At 30.0% G+C, this 21,717-nt stretch overlaps 2 protein-coding genes across 6 annotated transcripts in view; both read right to left on the bottom strand.

Annotated features, from left to right (window-relative positions):
* The window catches only part of ranbp3a (RAN binding protein 3a), a 1,280,039-nt gene that overhangs the window by 895,118 nt on the left and 363,204 nt on the right, over positions 1–21,717 (bottom strand). The window lies entirely within an intron of this gene.
* Positions 1,427–14,262, bottom strand: ctns (cystinosin, lysosomal cystine transporter). The gene is given in 10 exon segments (NM_001020571.1): positions 1,427–1,831; positions 2,143–2,260; positions 5,541–5,711; positions 6,108–6,227; positions 8,826–8,925; positions 9,006–9,143; positions 11,629–11,732; positions 12,779–12,866; positions 12,977–13,055; positions 14,038–14,262. Coding segments are annotated over 10 exon segments (1,155 nt in total). The 5' UTR covers positions 14,105–14,262; the 3' UTR covers positions 1,427–1,661.

Raw genomic sequence — 21,717 nt, 5'->3', positions numbered from 1 at the left:
TAGTTACATTTGTATTTTTTGGATGTCATGTTTAAAATGTATATTAGTTGTTGTTTAATAAAAAAAAAATAAATGAAAAAAAGCTGAGATGTTATTTGGAGGCTTTGAGATGTTAGATTATATAGCTATGAACAATACATTCAAGATTAATAGGATGAAAAAAATGTGCCGTTGACCCTAATTCATTATGTTTTTGTTTTTTATTCCACACAGTATCTTCAAGAAGGTGGATGGTCTCAAGTTTCTTTTGACTTGCAATTTTTCACCATCAAAATTACCAGTAAAATGATCTAAATTTCATGAGCAAGCACTCTCGGCTTGGAAACTTTGCTTTGTGTATAATTTTTTCTCCACACAGAATGAAAATTTGGAATAAGTTACTGTTAAAGAAAAGAGTTTACATTTGGAGAAATTGTTGGAAAATATTGGTACATGTAAGTGATTTATTTAATTAATCTTTAAGGATTTATTCATATAAATCATTTTTATCTAAGTTCAATTTTCCTGTTAAATTTAAAGAATTTTCAACAGTGATCAAGATATCCCCTCGAGACTCCTTAATTTAATGGTACATGTACAGTCATTTGACCTATTATAAGATATAAAATAAAGAATGTAATTTCCTGATAAATCGTAAAAATATATTTGACAAAAATGTACTAACAAATACATTAGGCAAGTATTTGATGATAAAAATAGAGTTATTCCAAGAGGGAAATTTTATTGGAATTCGTTATTATGGGAGGTCAATTGGAGAAAAGCATGGCTGCTACCATACAAATTTTGCATTTAAAATAAAGTAAGAGAAATTAATTTAAAGATTTTACAATAAATATACCCAACCAACGTGTTACTTTCCAAATTTTTAGATATTGAGAAAGATCTTTTTCTGATTATTCTGCTAAAAATAATATGTTGATAACATTGAATGGAAAATAAATTATTTGTTATTTTGAAAAGGGTGATAAACTAATTAACAACTTGTTAATTTTATTATTTTTAATGGTAAATTCTTTATCCACAAATGTAGAATGTTCAAAAACTCCTCCTTTATACATAGTATTTTTCAACAAACTTATTCTGCTAATGAAGTCTCTTAAAGCTGTAAAAAAAAATGTAAAAGCTCTGTCTATCGTAAGCTAATATAAATCTGTTTTTGGTGTCTTCCTTTTGTTTTTTATTTTTATTTATTTATATAGAATTTCAATTATGCTGGATTTTTTGTTGCCTGTTTTTGCTGTGTTTGTAAAGTACAAATAAAAAAAGCAAGATGTTATTTTACTTTGAAATTAGCTAAAGCTATTTTGTTATGTTTTATATTGTATATAAATGACCATAAAATCACCCATTTAGTAACAGCACATACTGCCACCAGATGACAGTGTAAACACAAGAAAGAATAGGGAATATAACACAAAGATATGGCTAATTTTGAAGTGCTGCGTTCAACACTTTAATTTCAGTACAGCACCAGCTCTAATAATTCACCTGAGACCATACTGTTTATTTGAATATGAAATAAGGATTCATTCATATGAAACTAAAAGCCTATACACAATTATATAGTTCCCTTTTATAAACAGGTCACACTTGAAAAATAGTAATCAAAAAGTGATATTAATAAGTCCATATGAAATCTTCATGTTATTCCATGTCCCCGGTCAGGTTTTCACACTGCTGTGTTGATCATTTTGTTCATTTAAATCCTGATACATCGGCTCTCGGTTCCTGTACAGACAATAATGCTGTATGATGAACAAAATGTCGAAGAATATGGAAAAGACGCCCAGTCCGAACTTAGTAGGGTCTCCAAATATAAACCTCCATTTATCTGTCAAGAAAACACATAATAGTCAGTTGCTCTGTGAATGGTAACATCTTTAATGTGTTGCGATGGGAAATAATTGAGGTAAACTTGGTTTTATATTCGCACATTCGTTCATTTAAATGGCCTCTATATTATTTACCACCACATTAAATATTTGATCTGAAACTGCATGTAATTTTGACAAAATTGGCACTATTTAATGACTGAACAATGTTACTTATCTGAAAAAATATAATTAAGGAGAAAGTCAGAATGTGCGAATATATGACCACCCTTACCGTAAATAGGACATGGCAGTGTTTGTGTGGTCTCACCATTGTTATAGGCCTCAAGGAACATCTGGATCAAACTGAAACTGCCCCCTGTGAAGTCCAGCAGCACATTGCCGATGCTCCAGCCCTCTGTGCTCTTCCTGCGGTAGTTCATGTGAGCCTGAAAGAAATATAAACAATATCTGTTTTTCAGTAAAGAATATGCTAAAAGTACCACTTTTTTACAAGCTGCTTTTCCAAGAAGATTTTAATAAAAAAGAAAGAAAGAAAGAAAGAAAGAAAGAAAGAAAGAAAAAAGAGAATAAAAAGAAAGAACGAAAAAGAAAGAAAGAATAAAAAATAAAGAATAAAAATAAAGAAAGAACAAAAAAGAAAGAGTAAAAAGAAAAGAGAATAAAAAGAAATAAAAAAGAAAGAATAAAAAGAAAGAAAATAAAAAGGAACAAATAAAAAATAAAAAGAAAGAATAAAAAGAAAGAGAATAAAAAGAAAGAACAAAAAGAAAGAAACATTACAAAATAAGAAAGAAAGAAAGAAAGAAACAAACAAACAAACAAACAAACAAAAAAAAGAGAAGAAAAAAGAAAGAATAAAAAGAATGAAAAAGAATAAAAAGAAAGAACAAAAAGAAAGAAAGAAAGAAAGAATAAAAAAGAAAGAATAAAAATAAAGAAATAAAAAAGAAAGAATAAAAAGAAAGAAAATAAAAAGAAGGAAAGAATAAAAAATAAAAAGAAAGAACAAAAAGAAAGGAAGAAAAAATACAAAATAAGAAAGAAAGAAATAAACAAAGAAAGAAACAAAGAAAAAAATAGAAGAAAAAAGAAAGAAAGAATAAAAAGAAAGAAAAAGAATAAAAAGTACAAAAAGAAAGAAAGAAAGAAAGAAAGAATAAAAGGAAAGAAAGAACAAAAAAGAAAGAATAAAAAGAAAACAGAATAAGAAAGAAAGAATAAAAAAGAACAAAAAGAAAAAAAGAATAAAAGGAAAAAGAACAAAAAGAAAGAATAAAAAGAAATAAAAAATAAAAATAAAAAATAAAATGAAAGAATAAAAAAAGAATAAGAAATAAAAGAAAGAAAGAAAGAAAGAAAGAAAGAAAGAAAGAAAGAAAGAAAGAAAGAAAGAAAGAAAGAAAGAAAGAAAGAAAGAATCACATTTATATTTTTTCCTGTGAATAAGAAGTGACCACAAAATAATATATGAAGATTTAGATTTAGATAAATTCCTCCGATATTTAAACATGATTAACTTCTGGTAATGGTGAGCTTTCTTGGGTCATTAGATGGGTTATTATTTAGCCTGATTCTTTGAAATCTTTTTTTAAGTGTACTTTTTAATCCACAAGTACAAGCAAATGTTATAATCAGTAAAAATGAGGAAGAGAGAAATGTCTGCTTAGACTTCCAGTGAACTGCATCAAAATTGACTCCACTTTTCTATGAATAGCCTTTATTTGAAAAGACATAGTTCACACACAATGTTTAAGTTCTGTCATTTCCTCAACCATATGCCGTTCTAAATCAACATGACCTATTCCTTCTAAAAACACATCCACCATGGCTCTCAAATTTCTTTCACGCATGTGAGTATTTAATGGTGGCTAAAGACAGATTTGATTTTGATGTTTCGCATCACTCACTGTTTTTAATGCAAGCATGAAAGAGAATGCAAAACTTACAGCAGAGGGTAAACATACTGAACACGCTGACAGAATATTGGGGATTTTGTCATGCCCAGTTCTCTTGCACTTTCATTTTGTCAGGACAAAAACATGTGTGTGTGTGTGTGTGTGTGTGTGTGTGTGTGTGTGTGTGTGTGTGTGTGTGTGTGTGTGTGTGTGTGTGTGTGTGTGTGTGTGTGTGTGTGTGTGTGTGTGTGTGTGTGTGTGTGTGTGTGTGTGTGTGTGAGTGTGTGTGTGTGTGTGTGTGTGTCAATGACATTTTTGATTTAGGTTTTTCCCATATTAGGACTGGAATAACATGAAACAGTGAAAAACATTTAAAAACTAAATATTTAACATGCATGCATGTTTGGAGTATATTTATTTTATGCTTATTTATTTATTTACTTTATTTTTTATATAATAAAGTATAAAAAACTTATTTTTATACTTAAAATAGTCAAATATTTAAATACTTAAAATAGTATAAAATAGTTAATATAATAGTTAAATAATTTTAAATAGTTAAAATAGTATAAATAGTATAAAATAGTTTAAATAGTTAAATAGTTAAAATAGTATAAAAATTATACTGTTTTATAATTATTTAATTTATATATATATATATATATATATATATATATATATATATATTTTTTTTTTTTTTTTTTTTTTTTTCAACACATTTCTAAACTTAATAGTTTAACAGATTTATTTTCTCTTTGCCATGATGACAATAAATAATATTTTACTAAATATTTTTCAAGACACATACAGCTTAAAGTGACATTTAAAGGCTTAACTAGGTTAATCAGGTTAACTAGGCAGGTTAGGGTAATACATTAAAAGATAAAATAAATAAAATTGTGTGTGTGTGTGTGTATATATATATATATATATATATATATATACACATATATAAATAAATTTATTAGATATTAAAAATAAATAATTAAAAATATAATGACAAAAACCTAAAAATATCGAGTCAAATGTTTTTTACTGTCATCATGGCAAAGACAAAATAAATGGAATTATTTTAGGAGTATCATAACTAAAACCTTAATATGTGAAATAAAAAAATATATCTTTTTAACTTTTATTTAATGTTTAAAATGCAATCCAATTAGATTTACTTTATTTGGTAAACAAAGCAAGTCTCTTATATAATATATCTACTCAAAGACAGAAAATATTACTTTACAAACTGCATTGTACATAAATCAGATGAACATTTTCATATTAGTCAATAATATTACTGTAATTAATTTAAAAACTGAATTAATTTAGATTTACACACATTTACTCAAGTAAATAAACTGAACTAATGATGGGCTAAAAATCAGCGGAAAATCGGAGAAATTCTGTGTGTGCGGATTCCAAGTGGTCCTAGTTATTATAAATAAGTTATTAAAACTATTATGTTTAAAAATGTGTTAAAAAAAATCTTCTCTCCGTTAAACAGAAAATGGGGGAAAAAATAAACGGGGGCTAATAATTCTGACTTCAACTGTATATATATATATATATATATATATATATATATATATATATATATATATATATATATATATATATATATATAATTTTATATTTTATTTTTAATTTAATAGTTTTGTAATTTTCATTTTAATTTATTTATTTTTTATGTCTATCTAATTTTATCTAATAATTCATTTAATCAAATTATTATTTATTATTATTTATTTTTATAAATTTTATTGTATGTTATATTTTATGAGATGAGATGAGATGAGATGAGAAAGGAAAATTGTACCTGAGGGATGTATTTCACTAGTGTGACACCCAGTTTAATGTAGGAGAAATAGTACAGATAATCCAGCCAGGAGATTTTCTTTGCCACAGCCACAAACAGAGAGACAAATGCAAAGGTCCAGCCGATAGCTAATAACCCAATGGCCACTTTGGAGACCTTTTGCCCACCTCTCTGAAAACAAAACAAGCAAAAAAAAAAGTATTAATAAAGGTCTTACATGTGTTCACATACATCACAAAATTATAGGTCTGACGTGACAGCTAATTTACAAAAAACACGGGGGCACTTGTGCACTAGTTGCCCAGGGCCATCATGAGGTCTTAAATCTGCTATGACAAAAACCTGTTAAGTAATCGCTGTACTTTAAAAATATATATATATTTGAAAGTTTTCTGGGATTTTTGTGAATTTTAGAAATAGGTTTAGGGGACAGAATATGCCATTTTTACATGACAATAATCATATTTAAGGAGAGTTTTTGTAACCACATATACAGGTGAGCGAGTGTGTCAACCACAATAACATCATTATAATTGATCATTAGCTCATAAATGTTATAATGTTTACCTCATAGATGGCACACTGGCAGATATAGACCAGAGTGAGAAGTAATGCATGGAGACTGAAGAACACATCGTTGGCATCCACAGGAATGACTCCGTTTGGATCTTTCTTCAAGAATTCCTCCTGGAAATACACCATTTAACATCTGTATATCAGAACTGCTTGTTGACGATCAGAAGAAATCTGAAGACATCAGAGTGACTTAGTACAACTCACTAAATATAATCCTGCATGTCAATCCCACTACATCAAGGTTTAGAAAAATGATATCCAGCTATTTTCTATTAAGTTAAACAATATTTCATTGATTTCATCTATATATTGATGATATATTACAATAGTATTATCAAGGATTACAGTGCAGCTACTATAAGCTGATTATTTGTCATTATTTGATAATTGTTTGTCATCAAGTTAAATGTTTACCATTTGCCACTATATTTCAAACTAGGTTTTATAAGTACAGGTCACATTTTTTTAATACTATTTATGCCAAATGGCATCAGAACACAACAACTGTCTGTATGAATGAATTGATTAATTCGAAAACAGATTGATTCCGAAAAACAAAAACATTGCAGAGTTGTACAAATTTTCTGCTCTTGATTTGTCTGCAACTATTGTCATTGTAATAAAATAAAATTGAACACTATTTACTTTTTTGGGTTGGTCTGTCAAATAAAATGCAAATTGAAATACAGCATAGGTCTCAAAATTTAAAACCTGGAGGGCCGCAGCTCTGCACAGTTTCGCTCCAACCATATTCAAACACAGCTGATGCAACCAATCAAGGTGTTCATTACTCATTTAGATCAGCTGTGTTTGTTTGGGGTTGGAGCAAAACTGTGCAGAGCTGCGACTCTCCAGGATTTGAGTTTGAGGCCTATGAAATACAGTATTTTTGTAATAAATTTGCAACAATTACAAAAATAATAATTTCACATTGTCATTTTGGGGTAATGTGAGTAGAATTTTGAGGAAATAAATTAATTTAATCCATTTTGGAATAAGGCTGTAACATGAAATGTGGAAAAAGTGAAGCGCTATAAATCCTTTTGGTAACACTTTATAATAACTACACACTATAAATCATTTATTAAGCATTAGCAAATAGTGAATTCATTATCTGTTAAGCATTAACTCTACATTAATAAGCGTTAGTAAGTAGTTTAAATCTGAAGCTACAAACGCTGTATTCTTGACTTACAAACATATTTAAAATGTGTATACTTTCATACTTTGTTAATCATTTATATTTCATTACTTAATTAAGTATCGCATTATTTACAAACCAGTTGTATTAGAGAGTATTTGAGGGTTTTTAGGATAATTCAGAATGAGTTAGTAAATGATTAACAAACTATTGAAATCAACATTTATATGTCTTATTATTCAGGCATATAGTAATGGTTACTATGTATGTTAATAAATGCTTCATTAACTTAACTTCATGCTGTTTTGTGACCTAATCTAAAGTGAGGACTATTCATGCTTCATAAATGTCTTATAAATGACAAATAAAGGCTCAGTTAAATTCTAAACAGGAAAAATGACATTATTCATACCTATTCGTTTAAAGATACTCAAATGAAACTGTACTTCAAATGAAAAATAAATCATTGCAACCTTATCTAAAATAAAATCACTGTACAGTTTAAACATTGCATCTTATTATATTGTTAAATTATTATATTGTTGTTGTTATTTTATCAAGTTTTATGTCATGTTTTGACACTCCTATTATTCGGGAATGATTCAACTTTACAGTAATTTTATTTTTTAGAAAAGATTGCAAAGACTATTGTTCATTTGATTCTGAGCCTGTAATAATCCTTTATAAGACATTTATGAAGCATGAATAGTCCTCACTTTAGATTACGTCACAAAACTGCATAAAGTTGAGTTAATAAAGCATTTATTAACATATTAGTTAAGTATTAGTATATGCCTGAATAATAAGATATATAAATGTTGATTTCAATAGTTTATTAATCATGTTCAAACTCATTCTGAATGAAATTAAAAACCCTCAACTACTCTTAGATACAAATGGTTTGTAAATAATGTGATACTTAATTTAGTAATGAAAAATAAATCATTAACTAAGTATGAAAATACAATTATTAAGCACATTATATAGGTGATAATAAGTCAAGAATACAGCGTTTGTAGCTGCAGTTATAAACTGCTTACTAACGTTTGTTAATGTAGAGTTAATGCTTAACAAATAATGAATTCACTATTTGCTAATGCTTAGTAAATGATAGTGTGTAGTTATTATAAAGTGTTAACATACTTTCCACATGCACTGTACATATAATAAACAAACTACAGAGGTGCAGAAATAAAATGAAGCACATTTTAAAGTGAAATAAACAGTGCTTTATGGTTTTCTTAGAAGTCTAACAGCATCCAGACGGTACAATTTCTTGTGCCAGAATGCTTTAAAACTCTTATACAATGCTCACACAGTCACAGGCCTAACACATAAATGACAAACTTTTACTCTATTGTGGTAATTTTCTGTAGTGACAGCAAATCTCATGCGTTTTGACCTGTGGTTCCCGGTATAATAAACTATCATGCTAACTTAACATTGCATATCTTGCAATGTGACTATTGTGGATAGACATATTCTGTTATTGATACTGAAATTATATATTCCTACTCGGGATTCTAAAATGTCAAATCTCGCATCATTAAAACAGCAAGCGAACGCACCTGAATATACGTCACCCAGAAAAGGCCAACGTTGAACACACTGTAGGCGATGAATCCAGTCAGGTTGAGAGCGAGGAAATCAAAATTAAGGCCAACCACACTGTTTAATAACAATACATGCATTAGCTTTTCATTCAGACGAAATTCTCAACAATAAGCATCAAGTATATACTGTAGTACCTGCGTCTCTTCCAGTTCTCGTATGCCTGTGGGTAAAACGACACAGACCAGGCCACAAAGTAAATCCAGCCGATGATTTGGTTGATGATGAAAAGGGCATTGCTCCTGACGATCAAGAATCTGATCCGTGCATCTAAACTGGAAAAGGAAAATCCCATCTAGCTGTAATTTTCAAGAGTTTTTGTTGACACACATCTCATATATAACAAATTAGACTGTTATTTATCACTTTACTGAAGCCATAGCATCTCAAAGAAAAAGTACAGTTGAAGTCAGAATTATTAGCCCCCCTTTGAATTTTTTTTTATTTCTTTTTAAATATTTCCCAAAAGATGTTTAACAGAGCAAGGACATTTTCACAGTATGTCTGATAAGATTTTTTTTCCGGAGAAAGTCTTATTTGTGTTATTTCGGCTAGAATAAAAGCAGTTTTTAATTTTTTATGAACCATTTTAAGGACAAAATTATTAGCCCCTGTAAGCAATTTTTTTTATCATTATACAATAACTTGCCTAATTACCCTAACCTGCCTAATTAACCTCGTTAAGCCTTTAAATGTCACTTTAAGTTGTATTGATGTGTCGTGAAAAATATCTAGTCAAATATTATTTACTGTCATCATGGCAAAGATAAAATAAATCAGTGATTAGAGATGAGTTATTAAAACTATTATGTTTAGAAATGTGTTGAAAAAATCTTCTCTCCATTAAACAGAAATTGGGGAAAAAATAAACAGGAGGGCGAATAATTCAGCGGGGCTAATAATTCTGACTTCAACTGTATGATGTGCTTACTTGTGTTATCTTTGATTAATATTTAAGTTAGCTTGATGATCTAAAACATTTAAGTGACAAAAATCAGTAGGGGGGGGGCAAAGACTTTTTCACACCACTGTATATAGTTTGTATCCAGTATTATAATAGAACATTTCATAAGCTCTTCAATTCAGTTTAAAATTATTTGTATAGACCAAATGAATGGACCGATTTGAATAGACCAATCAAAGATGAAACTTTTTTTCAAGCGCAACAACAATAAAAGTGTGATGCTGCTATCATTTTGATTCATACTTTAAAATGAGTCGGTTAGTTTAATTATAATACTTCAAAGCAAAAATTACGACTCCCATACATTTGTTTAATATAATTTATACCCTCTTAAATTTGTTATTTAAAAAATTCATCAGTTCCAAGAAACACATTGCCATGCCGAAATGCTAATTATTTGTCATTTTAAAGATTTACAATTTGATGATACACTTTAAACCACATTGTTTTACAGGTCAGCGTATTCTTTCATCTTTACCTACTGTAAATATATCTGCCATGCTAAATATTAATGGAATATTATTATTAAATGCAAGCATAGTCTCTACTTAAATATGTATGGATGTTAGTAATAACCAAAAAATCCATATATGCACAGAAAACATCTCAATGGTTTACAAATAAAGTTTTGCGTAATAAAATGAAATGACGCCGGAAAAAAGGTATTGAACACATGAAGAAAGGAAGGTGTAGAAAGGCATGGAAAGCTTTCAGTAGTTTTTCAGCAACACTCTGCCCTTCATCACTGTAAATGAATAATAGCTGCTTCAGTCCAACATCTACATCAGCAGGAGGATGAAGATGAAGCCAAGGTGGACATTTCAGCAAGAATCCAAAGAAACTTCAGCCAAAGAAACTCTCAACTGCTTTCTGAGAAAGAAAATCAAGCCATAGAATGGCCTAGCCAATCACCTGACTTTAATCCAATATAAAATACAAAATAAAGCTCAGATTTGATAGACGAGACCCACAGAACCATCAAGATTTTAACACTCAAAGTCTGTGGAAAATCTCACACCTGAGCAATGTATTTGACTTCATTCTCCACATGAGAGGCGTCTTTAAGCTGCCGTCAGCCTTTTATACAAAGTATTAAATACGATTCAGTAGTTCAGTACTCTCTCCTTGTGTCATTTCATTGTTGTTACACAGAATACATTTTTAAGATTTTTTTTTTATATTTGTATAATTTGGGTTTTTACCAATTTTGGGTTCAATTCCATGTCAACAGCTCTTTTAGAAATATATTTCCCAGGAAAAAACATGATGCGTTCAATACTTATTTCCCCCACTGTATAGGCACTATGCATGCAATAATTTCACATGAGGAGATATCTTAGTATATTGGAGATATTAGATGGTTTGAGTGTGCATCTGTCCCTGAAAGCACTCTAGAAACGTAACAAGTTATAATTATTGTCAATGTAATATGAAGCAGACACCACAATAGGAAGTCTTCTCTTAAACCCAAACACAGTTGATCTATTTGACTAGTTTGAAATCCCCTAAATTAAGGAACTACACAAATAGAACTGGTTCTTCAACATCCTGATGCGAATGTCACCATATCTGATTATCATGCATCTGCAAGAATTTGCTCATGCTGTAAATGACGTCAACAATTAAACATACTGCAAATTGTAATTAACGTTATATATGAGGCTTAAATGTTGATCAAAATGAAGGCTGAAGAGTTGAATGAACCAAACTGTATGAGAACGTCACAGACTGAATGCCTTTTCCATCCAACACTGTATAATCAGTGACAGATTAAGAGAATTCAGCTTACAACGCACCTTTTTATGCGAGTGTCATTGCTGCTAAGGTACGCGGTCACCTGACCAACCCCTTTTGCCTGCACTGCAAAAGATACAGATGTGTTTCCAGCTGGTACAACAACCTGTACAGGACGAGAGAGGACAATAGTTATTTAGCGACTCATATGAGTCATTTTTATTAAGCATCTATTTATCGTAATATGAATATTTATGTATGACTTTGACATTATAAATAACTAATACAGGCAAATGGTCATTTTCACACATGATAATGAATGTACACTTTTATTTAAGACTAAAACAGAGATCAAACCATAATATACAGTAGCAAAAATTTTTAATATATTCATAATCTGGCACAAAAAAAATGTATTCAGCTTGAACATGAGCAAGATTTAAGTATACTGAAGTGAACGAAAACTTTTTAAATAATTTAATAATTTTATCAAGCAATTATTTGATCTTATTATGATTATTCACGTATGATTATAGATTAGATATGAATGTATTGATATTATTAATATAGGCATATGGTCATTTTTATGCATGATAATGAACGTACACCATTTTATAATTTAAATATAAGATTAATAAATGAGATTGCATATGTTTTGTATGAAAACAGACATCAAAACATAATATACAGGGGGGAAAAACATTAATATTTTCATAATCTGTCACAGAAAACCTTATTCTGTTTGAACATGAGCAAAATTTAAGCATATAAAAATGAACAGGACCTTTTAAAAATTACTTTATTAAGCAAGTATTTATCTTAATATGATTATTTGTGCATGACTATAGTTTAAATATGAATGCAATGATATTATTAATGATAAATACAGGCAAGTGGTCATTTTATGCATGATAATGAACATACACCATTTTAGAATTTAAATATAAGATTAATAAAAGAAATTGTATAAGTTTTGTAAGAAAATGATCATCAGAACATAATATACAGTAACAAATTTTTTTATATTTTCATAATCTGTCACAGAAAACCGTATTTAGTTTGAACATGAGCAAGTAAAAGTATAGTGAAGCAAACAGGTACGTTAAACATAAGTAAAATGTAAGTACACAGGAACTTTTCAAACATAACATTAAATATGTTTAAGGCAGACAGGTAGATTAGTTTAAAATTTGATAAAGTAATTGCACATACCTCATCGGGTAGTTGAATTATTAAAGACACATTATTTGATTCATAAGTGATATTGAAATAAACCGTTACAGATGTGTTCAGCGGTGAACTGTGAACACAAAGGATTAAAAGAACATAGTTAACATATTTCCTGGTGAACTTAGCTTGAATACAGAAACAAAGCCTTACCTCAGTGTAATGAGGTAAACAAAGTCTTACCTCAGTGTAATGGTGATGTTTTCTGAAGAAAATTCCTGTAGATTCACTGTTGCGGGAGCACTGACGGCCACTTCTGCATCTGTAGATATAGTTGCGGTAAAGTTGGTTTTATATTTACACAATCAGACTTTCTCTTTAATAATATAATTTCAGAAAGGTATTTATTGCAAATTCTAAATAGTGAAATCATATTATCAGCAAACAACTATCAACAATGCAACACGGTTCACGGTCAAATAAATAGTGCTAATGTCGTTTTCAAGTCATAATTACATGTGATTTCAGACCGAATATTCAAACTACCATGGTCAACATTATAGAGAGAGAATGTCACAAGTTGTCACTGAATGAATGTGCGAATAGAAAACCAACTTTACCACAATGTAAATATACAGGGATAATAACATTTTCTTTACGGTAAGATTTCATTAGTTAATGGTAATTTACTAACATGAATTAAAAATGAACAACACTGCACAGCATTTATTCATACACTGTAAAAGTATCCTGTTTCCCTTTAATGTTTAAGCCGAATCAAATTAACCTTATGAGTCCATTGAATGTTAAACTGACTTAAAACAGCTTGTATAACTTATAAAATTAAGTTGGAACATGATGAACTTAGTTTAATAAGTTACAATGAACTAAAATGAAACACATGCCGATTGATCATAAATATTTTAAGTGTAGTTCAACATTTACAAATACATTATTAAACCTAAGTTCATCTTTGTTAACATGATGCACTGTGAGTTAACATGAACTAACAATGAACACGTTTATTTCCATAACTAACATGTTTGTTCATGTTAATACATAAATAACATCAACTAATACTTTACCTAAGGTTTAGGTAATGTTGTTTAATGTACTTATTAACATTAAAAACATTAACTAACAAGGTTATAATAAATAAATACATTAAATAACATTAACTAATACAACATTAATACCCTTTTTTGTTCTTCTCTTATATATATATATATATATATATATATATATATATATATATATATATATATATATATATATATATATATGAAGGATTGTACAGTACTTACCACCAAATGCTGTGTGTTTACAGAGATACAGAGTTAAAAGAAACAAAAAGAAAGTCTGCTTCAACATGATATTACATTTACAATCGTAAACAAATGTAATTATAATTGTTCTGTCGTTCAGCTTAACGCTACTCCATACGCGGAAGGCGTAAATATGTGCTGGCACGTCCAGTAGCACGTCGATGTAATTCTTAGAGTATAAATTAAGTAAACAACGTCAAATCTATCACATGAAGAAACTGAAGTGTTTTTAAATCTGTATTTCCGCATTCGACATTTTCGATCACATGACGCCGATCAGCTGACTGGAAGTCGTCTCACTGAACCGCGAAGATGAGAGTGTCCAAAAAAGGTCTGACTTCTTCCAGATTCCCACAGATTTCATGAATAAAAATAGCTCTTTATTTTCGGTTCTTGAGGCTGAGGTCGATAAAAACTCATTTTGCTCACGGGAGCCATACAAAAATGTTGAGACTTTGTTGAGAGTTTACTGTCCTCTGGAGCATAACATTTGATCTACAGTAGTCATCATCAATCTAGTGTACATAAATCTACATTTGATCTACACTAGTCAACATAGATAAAAAAAAAAATCCAATTAAATCTTGACTATGCTGTATTTGACAATGAAAACGTTTCTCTGAATTTTATTTTTAACAGTATTTTTTGATATTAAGCCACATTTGACGTCTTTCATCTTCTTTATTGTTGTTGTTGTTGTAGTTGTTGTTAATATTAGCCTATTGTAATTTGTGGGCATATGTTTTCCTTTATTACAATGTATTAATTAGTGTGGTTATCTTAAAAAAAAGGCTTTTTTATGGAAAAACACCTTTTTTCTTTTACTTTCTTTTTTTTTTAAAGGGCTCATTTCAAGTTGACTTGAACCATTTTTTTGTTCTGGCATGGTCAAAATTAGCTTAGCTTAGTATAATTATTTAAGTTACTTTTGACCATTTTGTTAAAAAAATGCAATAATAATAAAAATAATGGTCACACTTTACAATAAGGTTCATTAGTTAATGTTAATTAATGCATTTACTAACATGAACAAACAATGAACAATACATTTACTACAGTATTTATTCATGTTAGTTAACGTTAGTTAATGAAAATACAGTAGTTCATTTTTAGTTCATGTTAACTCACGGTGCATTAACTAATGTTAACAAGCATGGACTTGAATGTTAATAATGCATTAGTAAATGTTCAATTATGATTAATAAATGCTGTACATGTGTCGTTCATGATTAGTTCATGCTAGTAAATGTATTAACTAATGAACTTTATTGTAAAGTGTTACCAAAATAATAATAGTTTTGATAATTTTCCAATTTAGTCAAACATTTGCCATGATGTCCAAAATAAAGTGAGACAAATGATGACACATTAGATTTTCGAGTATATAGAATTATAAAAATTTGTAATTTCCATGTAGTCAATGTATGTATTGATTTAATTTACAAAAAAAGGCACTATGTTGTCATTATCAGGATATGCAATAACTTATATCGAGTTATGAGATTTTTGTGATATCGCCCAGCCTAATTTGCAGCATTATAAAGAGTTGTGATGGAATGAATTCTAAACCAAATACACTGAAAAAAATGCTGTCTGCAAAATTGTTGCAAACAATTTATTTGTGTTGAATTTAAACAAACAAATTACATTTAGTATTGTTCAACTTAATTTGTTTGTTTAAATTCAGCCCAGATAAATTGTTTAGAAGCCCTTAACTTAAAATTTTTAGTAAATCCAAGGAATCATTTGTGAGTGATTTTTTTTCAGTGTACATCTACATGCATACACACAGTCCCACACTTATGGTTCAACATTTAGCAATCCAACAACAGTACTATTAGCAGTTAGTTGACTTTATAAAAGTGAATAAACCAGTTGCCATGAAAATAAGTAAATGAGCCGTGTGCATAATTCAAAAATAAGGGCAAATTTAACAGATCCAAGTTGCACTGAGTTTACTCACTTTTTATTAAGTCAATTTGTCTTAACAAGGAGGAACACTCCACTTTTTTTTTTTTTTAAAGGCTCATTTTACAAGTGCCCTAGTGGATATATTTATCATTAATATTTATTATTGTTCTTTATTTGTGTGTTTACTGCCCATTGGGAGTGGTTATGTTGTGTGTTTCTCTTTTACTTCCACTGTGTCTCTCTGCCTGCACAATACACAGAAAGGCAAATAATTTTGACTTCAACCGCACATAAAGGCTCTACATTATTAGGCTATAAACAATGCTAAAAGGATATGGAATGTTCAGTGTTAGGACTGAAAGAAGTAAGATGTTTAGGGTGTCACATAAATTCTACTGTAAGCCTTAGAAATGAGATACAGATGAACTTAAGACCATCTGTAAAATAGCACCACAAAATATGACTTCATAAAAAGTGAATAACAGCATGTCAGGATTAGATAATATATGCATATATCATTTGTGCAGTGTAGCGGGATCACATACATCTGCCGAATTCTAGAAACGCAGAGATGTTCTTGCGACAAAACAACAAAACGGAGCTTTACAAAACGATGCCTAAATCAATCAAGAAAAACAGTTCTCCATATGGGACTAATCAACATTCCAGTCATCAGTGGTGTCTGGTAGCATGGCCAGTTAATTCCCCAAAGAGGCTAAAGTGTCTTCTTACACTTTTTACAAGTTGAAGAAAAACTTTCTTTGAAAGCAAATGGAGCTCCCTTTTTTGTGGTTATTTATTTATTTATTTATTTATTTATTTATTTATTTATTTATTTATCTCTCTATTTATATATTTATCTATCTATCTATCTATCTATCTATCTATCTATCTATCTATCTATCTATCTATCTATCTATCTATCTATCTATCTATCTATCTATCTATCTATTTATTTATTTATTTATTTATTTATTATCTATCTATTTATTTATCTATTTATTTATTTATTTATTTATTTATCTATTTATTTATTTATTTATTTATTTATTTATTTATTATCTATCTATCTATCTATCTATCTATCTATCTATCTATCTATCTATCTATCTATCTATCTATCTATCTATCTATCTATCTATTTATTTATTTATTTATTTATTTATTTATTTATTATCTATCTATTTATTTATCTATCTATCTATTTATTTATTTATTTATTTATTTATTTTAAAGAAATCTTGCCTTACTAAATTCAGGAATGTTCAGTATTTATGATGCAAGTATTAAAAATACATATTTTAATTACAAAATCATATTTTGTAAGTAGTATTTTATAGGGTTTATAAAATCAGCTGAGTATTTTGTATATAAATACTTGTGTCTTGTATTTTTTTGTTTTTAAAATACTGTAAAATACTTTGCAAGGAGTCATGATGACATTGTAAAAATGTGGCCTTTAGTAGTTGTGTTTTCTCATTTATTTAACAAGACTAGACTAGAAAATTGATTAATGTTGAAGTTGGTCAATGCTTGGAGTATGGATGGAAATTGTGCAATATGTACTGTATAAAGAAAATATCAGACAAAAAGCAGGGGTAGATTCAGGAGCAAGTCAAAATAAGACAGGAAAATAAGACAAACAACATAAAATAAGTCTTACAGATATCATGTTTTATATTGTGTATTGAAGAGTGCAATTACAAAAAACATGATTTTTTTTGGGAAATGACTAAAACTGGAGATTTTAGTAGATTTTAGAAATCGTGACTTTATATTTTTACATTTTAAACAACTCGATTTATTTAGCAAATTATGTGAACAAAAATGTTAAATAACCATTTCATGTATTGCCATTTTAACATATAAACAATTTTCACAATAGATAGAGCTAGAGATATATAGTACTATATCCCAACTCAATATATGCATTGAATGGTTTTTACGGGGATTGAAGAGATCATTTTATTTATTTATTTATTTTTTTTTCATTTATTTTATTTTATTTTGTATTTTATTTTATTTTTGTTTTATTTAATTTGTTTTGCTTTATTTCCTTTATTTTATTAAATTGTATTTATTTTATTTGTTTTGTTTGTTTTGCCTTTTTTCATTTATTTTATTTAGTTTTTTATTTTATTAAATGTTTTTATTTAACTTTATTTTATTTGTTTTGCTTCATTTAATTAATTTTATTCTTTTAATTCTTTTATTCATTTTTTTATCTTATTAGATTTTTCATTTATTTATTTATTTATTTTTCTTTATTTCATTTATTTGATAAGGATTGATCAAAGAGGCCTGTTGATGGAAGGTTTGCGAAGAAAAGTCATGCTCCCTTGTAAAAGTATTTTACAGTCATTTCAAAATACAAAATACAGTATTTTATTTTGATACATGGCTGCTGTATTTTGTCGTTTATTTTGATACTCGTAAAACTGAGGTATTTGGTATTTTATTTAAAAATTTCAATCCCTGACTATATTACCCTCAACTCAAAACTGGAAGTAAAATTCATGTACAACACTTTCTTTTCTGCAGACCTTAAGATTAGGAGGTCAACAGCCTGCAAATGACTGTAACAAGTAAGAATTCTCATGGTCAAATGTCTAAGTTGTTTTTTAGAAATGGAATTCCCCTAAATGCAGCACAACTGAGAAATTGGCACTCAATGAACTGTTGTCAGTCTCGCTGCCAAAGACCAGCACCAGATCACTGGCTGTTTTGTATCTGTCACAGAAGCGATGACATCTTTGTCTTCTTTAAATCTGCTTCCAAAATTCAGCAGGTCGGTTCAAATAATTCAGGTCAGGTTCACATGTTCAATTCAGGACACAGCCTCCCCTCCCATACAGTGTTTTCACTTGCCTTAATGCAACACAGGCTCGTGGTGAATGTACCCCCATTTGCATTTCTGGAAAGCACGAATTATAAAGCAAGCGGTACGAATTTTAAATGAACAATACAGGGCAGGGGGGTCACAGCAGCACAGTAAGGACCACGATCGCCTCACCGCAAGAAGACCACTGGTTCGAGCCCCGGTTAAGTCAGTTGGCATTCCTGTGTGGAGTTTGCATGTTCTCCCCATGTTCGCGTGGGTTTCCTCCGGGTGCGCCATTTTCCCTCACATGTCCGAAGACATGGGATATAGGTGAATTGGGTAAGCTAAAATTGTCCGTAGTGTATGTGTGTGAATGAAAATGTATGGGTGTTCCCCAGTGATGGGTTGCAGCTGGAAGGGCATCTGCTGTGTATAACGTGCTGGATAAATTGGTGGTTCATTTTGTTGTGGCGACCCCTGATTAACAAAGGAACTAAGCCAAAAAGAAAATGAATAAATGAATATATATATATTTTTAATCCAACGCAATCTCACGGCAATTCGCAACTTTTTGATTTAGTGGCTAATTCGTATAAATTCGTACGATCTAATTCGTACAATTTCATACGATTTGCTCATCACCCAATGACGGATGGGGTTGGGTGCCATGCCTCCTTTTTAAAATCGTACATTTTCATATGACTGAACTTGTATGAATTCGTATGAATTAGCCACTAAATTAAAAAAAAAAACAAAATACTTACGTTTCCTCGTGAGATCAGGCTGATTTAATCGCAAAATTGTACACTGAATGACAGTATTTACACAGCTGATGCAAAGCGTGTGCTTGTAACTGGATGTGACACTTCCTGGTGACGTGGAGCTTGTCTGCGAAACACAGCACATTATGTTAGCTGACTAATCAGAGCCTCTTTAGGGCGAGCTTTCAGAAGAACTTGGAAATATGATTGTCGTTTTCATGTAGCTGTATATAATCAAAGTAAGATGAATGAAAAAATAACTTGATGGTTTTACAAATGAAGCACAAGCACACATTTGTTTGCAATTTATAAACACAACCAAGCCTTAAAAATACACTCTGAAACACCATCACCCACCTAAGATTCCAAATTATGAAACATAAGCTCAAGTATCGTAAAATAGATGAAGACTTTTTTAAATTGTTTATTTTGAGGTGAAAGAATCAGACTTGTTCTTCTTCTTGTACTGCTTCTTGTACTACCCGAATATGGCAGTAAGTAATTCTGAAAGTTCATTTCAAGCCCATCTCCTACACTGATAGCTTGGTGTTGCTCATTGTTGGTATCTGCTGACAGCATGATTTCCTCACCACTTTGTTGTGTCTGATTTGAACTTGAGCCAGATTCTTAAGAGTCATTCTCAATGTGTCTTGAAAACAGTCTTTAACTATGACAGCTTGTGATTCTTACTAAGTGGGGGTATTATTTCAGCGTTATTTACTTTAGTAAAGTGTTGGAGAATCTGATACCTTGTACTTCTGGAGATTCAAAGTAGCCTGCAGTTACTTGAGATTGATGAGTTCCTGATAGGTTAAAGGGTTAGTTCACCCAAAAATTTCAATTCTGTTATTAATAACTCGCTCTCATGTTGTTCCGATAACCTGAGACATTCGTTCATCTTTGTTCTTTAGAAATTAATATATTTTAAAACAAAATTCGAGAGCTCCCTTATCCTCCATAGTCAGCACTCATGAGACGTTCAAAGTCCAGAACAGAAACCATAAAACCCACTTGACTGTAAAAATATATTTGCTTGCCGATATCTTCCACATCAAGTGTGTGTTTGCAACGCTTGCATGTTGCGCTGCTGACTTTAATGCCAATACCTTGTACTGCTCAAAGGACAATACCTTGTACTGCCCATGTAGGTAAACAGAGTTGAATTTAGTTTTTTTTTTTTGTTTGAATTGTATGCACAAAAGTGTTTTGGAGCTTTGTATGATTACAATTAAACCACTGAGAGTCACATGAAATGTTTGCAACCCAGGCTCATTCTGAAAACGTAGTCTCGTGGACGTTTCTGGAGACAGCGAAATATGTCTCGGGAGGTACGTATTTTTGCAGTTTTTGTTTTTAGCAAATCCTCGAGAGGCCGCCTGGTGCGCTTTTTCGCATCTCAAATGCCTCTCGTTTCCGCCCGCGATGTTCTCGCGTGAACCCACCAGAGGCTGCTGAATGATTACTGAATGATTGCAGACGGACTGAATGATTGACTGGGTGACCTGCCAATCGACCGACCCATCATCCTCCTTTCCTAAACCCAACCAATTTTACTGATTGACCCACCTGCCTGCTTACTTTACTCTGTTAAACATCATTTGGGAAATATTTAAATAAGAAAAAAAGTTCAATGGGGGCTAATAATTGTGACTTCAAATATGTTTTATGTATCTTTTTTTGGTCCAACTTTATATTAAGTGTCCTTAACTACTATGTAGTTGCATCAAAAATAAATACAATGTACTTACTGTGTTCATAATGTATTTGAGAACACTTGTGGTGCTCTTGAGTTGGGATAGAGGTTGGGTTATGGACAGGTTTGGTGGTATGGGTAGGTTTAATGGTGGGTTAAGGTGTAGGGAATGGTCAGCAGTGTATTTACAAATGTAATTAAAGAAGTTATTTACAGATGTAATTACATACAGGTATTTAAACAAGCATAAGTACACAATAAATACATGTATTTACACAATAAGTAACATTGTACATTGTAATAAGTACATTGTAACAAACTAATAATTCCTGTGTAAGTACATATTAGTTAAGGCCAATTAATATAAAGTAGGACCCTTTTTTATTTATTTGATTTACTCTACTTTTTAAGGTAAGCAGTTGCAAACAATTTATGTGGGCTGAATTTAGACAAACAAGTTCAATTAGATAATG

Source organism: Danio rerio, chromosome 11 (assembly GCF_052040795.2).
Source record: "Danio rerio strain M-AB ecotype USA chromosome 11, GRCz13ab, whole genome shotgun sequence".
NCBI classification, from domain to species: Eukaryota; Metazoa; Chordata; class Actinopteri; order Cypriniformes; family Danionidae; genus Danio; species Danio rerio.
The sequence above is the reverse complement of the archived record's forward strand: the minus strand, read 5'-3'. Positions and strand labels throughout refer to the sequence as shown.